Source organism: Neofelis nebulosa, chromosome 1, assembly GCF_028018385.1.
Source record: "Neofelis nebulosa isolate mNeoNeb1 chromosome 1, mNeoNeb1.pri, whole genome shotgun sequence".
Lineage (NCBI taxonomy): Eukaryota > Metazoa > Chordata > Mammalia > Carnivora > Felidae > Neofelis > Neofelis nebulosa.
The window spans coordinates 180558475-180567431 of record NC_080782.1 but is presented as its reverse complement, the minus strand read 5'-3'; the positions used below and the strand labels follow the sequence as shown (position 1 = coordinate 180567431).

The 8957-nt window shown below is 44.8% G+C and overlaps 1 protein-coding gene across 1 annotated transcript; it reads right to left on the bottom strand.

Annotated features, from left to right (window-relative positions):
• Positions 1 to 4323: 4323 nt before the first annotated feature.
• LOC131483660 (uncharacterized) lies at positions 4324 to 8420 on the bottom strand (the record flags this gene model as incomplete). Its single annotated transcript, XM_058682019.1, is given in 3 exon segments — positions 4324 to 5964; positions 6031 to 7962; positions 7965 to 8420. Coding segments are annotated over 3 exon segments (3519 nt in total), but the record flags the coding sequence as incomplete, so codon positions are not given.
• Positions 8421 to 8957: the final 537 nt, after the last annotated feature.

The window sequence follows — 8957 nt, the reverse complement described above, 5'->3', positions numbered from 1 at the left end:
TCTCAGATCCCTGCCATTCTCATGAGAACATACCACAGGTAGTGCTCTGGTCCCAGGAGAAAGATAACAGATACAAGAAAGGGAACCATCCTGGTCCCCACAGCCTGTAGCAGAGCTACCCCAGGCATCCCATAGTCCTGCACAGAGTGAGAAGTAAAGCTACAAACTGAACTTCCGCCAACTTTCAGAGAGGCAAAAACAGTTACAAATGATTATTGTTTCAAGCCACGGAATTTTTGGGCAATTTGTTATGCAGGAAGAATTAATCAATCTATGCTACATGTGCCAGCCACTGGCCACTCATAAAGTATAGTGAATGAAAGAAACAAAACAGAATCTGGAAAACAAAAAGGGTGGGATTTGTCACACCAAGGAAAAAATTCTTGAGGATTAGAAAAAAATAAGAATGAATGTATTTAATGTGACTATTTAAACAATTAAGATACATGAACTAAGAATGTATTCTGATTTGTGACTATATTTACATGAACAAAATTTAAAATTACAAAACTTAGCATTTTTATGTAAGAATTTATTTTATTTTAAAATCAGAAAAAAATAAACTGGAATAGTACCCAACAATATATATTAATGACCATTAATAATCAGTCTCTAAAATTATTTTTTTATTAAAAATTTTTTTTCAACGTTTTTTTATTTATTTTTGGGACAGAGAGAGACAGAGCATGAACGGGGGAGGGGCAGAGAGAGAGGGACACACAGAATCGGAAACAGGCTCCAGGCTCCGAGCCATCAGCCCAGAGCCTGACGCGGGGCTCGAACTCACAGACCGCGAGATCGTGACCTGGCTGAAGTCGGACGCTTAACCGACTGCGCCACCCAGGCGCCCCGTCAGTCTCTAAAATTATAAACTGAGCATGATTCCAAAATCCTGTTGTATTAGAATTAAAGGGATGTCTGAGTTTGAAGGAGATGATTGTTGGGAAAACAAACCTAAGCATTATTTCAAACAGTAAAAGTGTATAATTTAGTGACAATAAAATACATACAAATGTAAATAGGTTTTTCATAGTAAATTTCAGAATGGCAGTTTTTCAGATGAGATAAAATATTTAAGAAGGGTAATTTGAAATACCTACTAAAATATCAAGAGAGTAGCTAAGCCCCAGATAATGTATGGGAGCAAATATTGATTTGGTCAGATTATTCATCCAACCCAAACTTTTAATATTTTCATAAATATGCAAGTGCAAAAGCAAATAAAAAGAATAGAGGCTTAGGAGTAAATAGGGATCAATAGTTGAAGTACTCAAAGTGGCCCCACGCTGATTTTCTTTCATTAATGTTACTAAAACTCAAGCTCAAGGATTCCCACATTCACTTTGCATCAGAACCACTTGTGAAGCTTTTTAAAATACAGGTTCCCAGGCCCCACCTCAGATTCCATTGGGCTGATATTGTTTTTTTTTTTTTTTTTTTAAAGATCTCAGTGCCATTTTAAAGTGTAACCAGGGTAAGTAATCATAACTACTTTGACCTATTCCAAGTATACATAAGTCAATTAATGATAAATTACAGTTAACAACTCTCCAATTCCAGGCTGTTCCCAGTCTCATTGCATTCAACCCAGTTTGGTCATATGTTCTATCAAAACCTGGAGAAACTATAATACTATTAAATATCTACAGAGTAATACAGTAATATTTTTAAGCTGTATTTTTAATACAGTAATACAGTAATAATGTTCACAGTAAAGTGAGTTATGTAACAAAGGCAAAAGATTACCAGGTAACCCCCAAAAGTATCTGCTATCTCTATAGAAATGAATTTTGCAAAAAGTACTAGTTTCCAATTATATGAAGCAGAGTACCTGTTTAGTTTCAGCATTATGCTATATAAGGTACTGAACAACAGGAAAGATCTTGAATGTATAGGTTCAACTTATTGAATATTAAATTTACAGGTGATTTATAAAAGTCACAGAAAAAATGTTAACTGAATATTGACTAAAGTCTAGCATTAGGACCTAGGTACATGAAATACAAAAGGGCACAAAACTGACCCTTTTACCAAAAAGAAAGGAAGGAAGGAAGGAAGGAAGGAAGGAAGGAAGGAAGGAAGGAAGGAAGGAAGGAAGGAAGGAAGGGAGAAACAAAGGAAAGAGGTAGAGAGGGAGGAAGAATAAAAAGGAAAATAACTTTTTCCTTTCGATTTTGGAGAAAAGCAAATTAAAAAAATGAAACTGAAACTATTTGCCAACCTTCCTACTTGATTGAAGCAATTACATTAGAAAACTCATTTTGGAGTTTTCTGTAAGTAAATAGATGTGTTTGCAACTATAGAACATTTCTAATACTCTTACAGTTTCATGTAGCCTAAAAACAGAGAGTATAACATAAGTAGTAGACCCTGAGCAGCTTTAGCAAGAAAAAAAAAAAAGTTGAACAGTAAGGACTGTGCTATCCATGTTTCTCTTCCAAAGAGCAAGCTTGATTATAACTCTTCAGATTTGCAAGTTACTCATCTGAGTAAAGGGGGGAGATGTATCAGCCTTCTCTGGCCACAGCTGAGCAGGTGACAGAGCAAACTGGCTGCAGGAAACATTAACAGAAGGAGCCAGAGAGTTTCCTGCCCAGGCCAACAGAGAGAAGAGGGAAGAAGAGGAAAGAGAATGGTAACAGAAATGTTTCTAATGCCAGAAATGTAAGAGTGCCTTTGTTACAAAACACAGGCATCGATTTCCTGTTTCCATAACTTGTGATTGGTGAGTTATTTTTACATTTGTCTTAATGAGGTTACACCCTGCTCTGAGATTTCATAAGCCATTTTCCTGCCTCTGAAACAAACAAAATATTCTTCACTCCAATTCCATTTCTTTGTTGACCTTGGGAAAACTGAACAAGAGAATAGTGTAGGTTACACATTAACCTATGTGTCCAAGATTGTGGGGGGAGAAGGAGCAATCAGGCTTTGTGAAAGCTGAGAAATTATTTGCCTGCAAGACTTGGTTCAGTGTTTTTTTTACAAACTTTTAATTGTACCTTGAAAAGTTACATTTCTTAAATTCTGGAGGAAAAGTTCTCAAAAAAGAGTGTAAATATGTATTTGGCCTTGCACAATGCATTCCAAATCAATTCTGACAAAAATCTTGTGTGGGTGAATAAAAATTAATGGAACATGATTCATTGTGGGCATCAAATATACAAATTAATAAAGAGCATAGCCAAGTAGACACAATTATTTTATTCTTTGGTTATTACCTGCATGCTGCAGTGGACAGAGGAATTTGGAATGTGTCCTTTATTGCTGCTATGCTGCTTCGGGCCCTGGCTTGAGAATTAAGGATTCATGCTTCTACATAATGATATATGATTAGCACTGTGAAAGTAATTGAACTCTTCATTCTAGACAATCCCTTGCAGTGTCAGCAAGAAGCTGGAACAAACTGTGTCATTTAACAGAGTTATGCTGTAAGTGAGAAAAACCTCTGATCCCTGCACAATTAACTTCCTAATAATTTTAGGTTTTCAAGATTAAATGAGGGAATTAATATAATAGACCATGTAAATGTGCATCAGAGAAATAAAGCAAGGCAAAGACACTAAAAGGGATGGAAAATTTAAGGAAATTAACAATTGCTCTCAAATATAATAAGAGACAGGTGTCAGGCTGTTAAAAGGATGATTGTTGTAACTGGAGCAGCTGAGGATGGTAAATGTGCAGCTGTTACAAAGATTAGTTGTGTTGTAACAGAATACTTGTTTTGCTGGTGCACTCTACTAAACTAAATTATATTACAACGAGCTCATAATGTATCCTGGAAAGTGAAGTAATAACGATATTGACACCTATTTTCCATAATAAAATACTATACCTCCAATCATTTATCATAACTATGCATTAAAATCTCAGAAAAATGGCTTTATTATTTATGAAATTTCTCAATTTTCTTCATTAAGTGTATGAAATATCTCAATAACATTTTAAGACAACAATAATACAATTGCATTATGTTCCATTAACTTCAAAATGGTCAAATTTGGTGTTCACTAGTTCTAAACACCCTTTTATTCTGGGAATTTAGTTTTCTCAAAATGTTAAATCAGTGAACAGTGATGAGCTGTATTTCAGGTAATTCTGTAAAATGTGATGAGTGTTCCTCCAGCATAAGGACTAGGTTATATTTGGTTCAGTCTGTTATGCCCAGAATTCGTGATTCCCAAAGACCACTAGGGAGCCGAGTCCAATGCAAAAGCAAAAGAACCTTTATTCGAGCTAGCTCAAGCTCAATCCCCTACCTGCACCGATGCAGCGGTGAGATACCAGGGAGAGAGAGCGAGTTTCAAAAGCACAAAGGTTTTATAGGGCTCTAGGGGCAGTTGGTGAGGTAATGGCTGTGGCCTCAGCCGATTGGCTGGGGAAGGGTCGGAGTCCTGTTATGCAGGTCGCTGGGCGTGTTTTGATCAGGAAGTTTGAACGGGTGAGCGGGAGGTTACTCAAGGGGAGGAGGCGCGGTCTGAGGTTTCTGTGATTTTCCCAGAAAAGGGGTCATGTCGGGGACATAGGCACTCAAGGTGGAGAACACAGAACAAGATGGAGTCGGCCGGCCTAGGCCCGCCCTTTCATTCCCCCCTTGTCATGTAACTTACGGACCCAATCATGGGACCGGGGGCATTTATGGTGACAAGGGGAACAGAGTTTGAAGGTTTATGCTAAGTTCTGGGAAGCATGTGTCCCTGGGGTGGCTCTGGGAGGTCTAATTAAGTATTGTCCCTGAGCTGGTATCTATGATCTGCCAGGTGATGTTTTGGGGGGCGTGGGGACTCCCGGCAGCATGAGCAATGACAAGCAGAGTTAACAGAGTTACCAATATTAGGTGGGTCGAATGCGCTGTAGCTTGAGCTTGAGCGGGTTGTGTTGGTCCCGACTGATGGCCCATCGCGTGACGAAGTCCTTCCGGATCGAGGAGGGGTCCGCTGGCCGAACGTGGGTGTGATGGACCCAGGTCGCGATGCCGTCTACTTTGAGAGCGGTGGGGGTTGTCAGCACTACAATGTAGGGTCCCTTCCAGTGCGGCTCGAGAGTCTCTCGGTGGTGCCTCTTGACATAGACCCAGTCTCCCGGCTTGTACTGATGAGGTGTCGGGGTCGGGCCAGCCTCGTAGATGGCACGGAGGCGCGGCCAAATGTCCTCATGCGCCCTCTGGAGCCCTCTCAAGGAAAGAGAAAGTTCTTGATCTTTAAACTCTGCAAGAAGTTCAGCTCGAAGGCTGGGAATAACAGGGGGTGGCCTGCCAAACATGATCTCGTAGGGAGTAAAACCCAGAGTGTAAGGAGTGTTTCTAACCCGGTAAAGGGTGTACGGTAGGAGAGTCACCCAGTCCCCGCCAGTCTCCATGGTTAATTTGGTAAGGGTCTCTTTTAGGGTTCTATTCATTCTTTCTACCTGTCCTGAACTCTGGGGCCTATAAGCACAATGTAATTTCCAGTTTGCCCCCACCGCCTTGGCTACTGCATGTGTTACCTGCGAGATAAAAGCTGGTCCATTGTCTGATCCTACCATGGCAGGAAAACCATACCTGGGTAAGATGTCTTCTAGTAGCTTCTTTGCCACCATCTGAGCCGTTTCATGCTTGGTTGGGTATGCCTCCACCCAGCCAGAGAAGGTGTCTGTAAATACTAAAAGATATTTATAACCATACTTTCCTGGTTTGACTTCAGTGAAGTCGACTTCCCATTGGGCTCCCGGTCTGGTGCCTCTGAGCCTGGTTCCTTTTTTATTTGATGTGGCTCTCACGTTGGTGAGTTGGCAGGTCTTGCAGGCAGATACAACTTGCTCTATTTTGGTGTCCTGTTGGTGAATCTTGATTCCGGCATGTCGGATTAAGTCTTTTAATTTTCAGGCCCCCATGTGAGTAGACCGATGCATGTGCTCTAATATTGAGACTCCGAGCCGGTCTGGCAGCACGAGCTCCTTGTTAGGTGTATACCACCATCCCTTTATCTCCATGGAGAGTTTCTTGATCCGCTGTAACTCCTCCTGGGAGTATTTGGGCTGGTCTGGTAAAACTGGGTCTCCCGGGTCCGGTAGTTGTATGGTCATGGTGGGGATTGGAGTAAGGGCTACTGCCTTGGCTGCCTGGTCAGCCTTTCAATTACCTCTAGCTACTGGGTTATCAGCTTTTTGGTGCCCTTGGCAGTGGATAATGACTAGCTTGGCAGGAAGCCATAAGGCCGTAAGCAGGTTAAGTATCTCCTGCTTATTTTTTATAGTCCGTCCTTCTGCCGTCAGTAACCCCCTCTCCTGATAAATTGCCCCATGAATATGAGCTGTGGCAAATGCATAACGGCTGTCTGTGTAGATGTTAAGCCGTTTTCCAGCTCCCAGCATCATCGCCTTGGTGAGGGCTATGAGCTCTGCTCGCTGGGCTGACGTTCCGGAGGGTAGAGCCTCCGCCCATACGGTGTCCGTTTCGGTGACCACCGCTGCACCCGCATACCTGTGTCCATCTCGCACAAAGCTGCTGCCATCAGTGAACCAAGTAGCCTCGGCATCGGGGAGGGGCTGGTCGGTCAGGTCCATCCGGAATCCATGTACTTGTTCCAGAATTCCCGCACAGTCATGTAGTGGAGCACCTAGGTCAGGGTCGGGCAGCAGGGTTGCAGGATTGAGGGCTGCACTGGGGTGGAACCACACTCGTGGAGGGTTGAGTAGGAGGCTCTGGTAATGAGTCATACGTGTATTGCTCATCCATCTATCCGGAGGCTGTTTCAGGACCCCTTCAATGGCGTGTGGGGTCGTGATCCAGATCTCCTGTCCTAGGGTCAGTTTGTCTGCATCCTTGACTAGGAGTGCTGTCGCCGCAATAATTCTTAGGCATGGCGGCCAGCCAGCAGCCACTGGGTCTAGTTTCTTAGACAGGTAAGCCACTGGGCGGTTCCAGGGGCCTAAGGCTTGAGTTAGAACCCCTTTTGCTATTCCCTTATGTTCGTCTACAAAGAGGTGGAAGGGTTTCGTAATGTCTGGTAGGCCCAGGGCTGGGGCACTTAGGAGGGCCTTTTTTAACCGATTAAAGGCAATTTCTTCTTTTTCAGTCCATTTAAATGTTTTCCCCTCTTCGGTAGCTTCATATAGGGGCCTGGCGATCTCAGCAAAACCTGGAACCCAGAGGCGGCAGTAGCCGGCTGATCCTAGGAATTCCCTCACTTCTCTTCGGGAGGTGGGAGTAGGGATCTTTAGGACAGTTTCTTTTCTGGCATCTGATAACCACCGCTGTCCACCCTCCAGGATATATCCCAGGTAACTTACCCTCTCCCTGCATATCTGAGCCTTCTTCGCGGATGCCCGGTACCCTAAAGCCCCCAGGGTAGCCAGCAGGTACTGGGTCCCTCGCTCACAGTCTTTGGCCGTGTCGGCAGCAATCAGGATGTCATCTACGTACTGTAGGAGGGTGAGGCCATGGTGCTCCCTTCTGTACTCACCCAGGTCCTCGTGTAGTGCCTCGTCGAAGATGGTGGGTGAATTTTTGAATCCCTGAGGTAGCCGTGTCCAGGTGAGTTGCCCGCTGTAGCCCTCCTCCGGATCATGCCACTCGAAGGCGAACAGGGGTTGGCCTTGGGGTGCCAGCGGCAGACTGAAGAAGGCGTCCTTTAAATCTAGTACAGTATACCAGACCCTGGAGGGCGCCAAGGAGCTCAAGAGAATATATGGGTTGTGAACAGTTGGGTGTATGTCCGCGACCCTCTTATTTACTTCCCGGAGGTCTTGTACCGGTTGATAGTCATTTGTGTGAGGCTTTTTGACCGGCAGTAAGGGGGTGTTCCAGGCAGACTGGCAAGGAACTAGTACCCCTAGGCTTCGTAGTCTCCGGATGTGTGGCTGGATCCCCTTCCGGGCCTCCTGAGACATGGGGTATTGTTTGATCCTTACCGGACTCTCTCCTGGCTTGAGCTCTACCAGGACTGGGGTCCTATGAGCGGCTAGTCCCATTCCCCCCCCCCCCCAGTCTCTGCCCAAACCGAGGGGAATTCTTGTAGCCATCTGTCTATATTATCCTCTCTCGGGAGTGCCTCCTGGTGGAGGAGGTATTCATCCTCCAGTTTCATGGTTAGTACCTGGATGGGGTGGCCCTTGCCATCGGTGACCTGAGGCCCCCCTTGTCTGAAAGTTATCTGAGCTCCAATCTTGGTCAGTAAGTCCCGTCCTAACAGCGGGTAGGGGCATTCTGGTATTACCATAAAGGAGTGGGATACCCGGCCCATTCCCAAATCTACTGTTCTTCGGGTAGTCCATGAATACTGGCTCATACCAGTTGCCCCTTGTACCCAGGACTTCTTGCTGGCTAGTTTTCCTTGTGGGGTGCGGAGGACCGAATGTTGTGCTCCGGTGTCGACAAGGAAGACAACAGGGGTCCCCTCCACTTTAAGAGTTACCCTGGGTTCGGGGAGAGGGTCCGAACCCCGACTCCCCTAATCACTTAGTTCATCTAGCTCTAGGACTTTTACTCGATCAGTCTTGCTTCCTTTCCCACTGGCCCTTTTCAGACAATCTCGGGCCCAATGCCCTATCTCCTTGCAGTATGTGCGCTGATCCTTCTGCAGCCTCTGCTTCCCCCCCTTGGTGGTTCTTTTACCTTTTCTTGTGTCATCTGCCAGCTGCCAGAGACGGCGGTCTCGTTCCTCAGGGGAGTCAGCAGTGGTAGCTAGTAGTATTCTGGCCAGGTCTTGAGTCTGCTTACTGCTGGCAGCCGCCATGGCGCAAGCCTGCTTGTCCTCAGGAGGCTCCCGGTTATTATATACCTTTTCAGCTACCACCAGTAAGTCCTGCAGACTTTTTTCTCCTAGTCTATCTATTTTCTGTAATTTTCTCCTAATGTCTAAGCCGATTGGTTTACAAAGGCCATGATAACAGCTGCCTTGCTTTCCGGAGCCTCTGGATCCATGGGGGTATAGGTACGGAATGCCTCCATGATCCGTTCTAAAAAGGCAGCCGGAGAT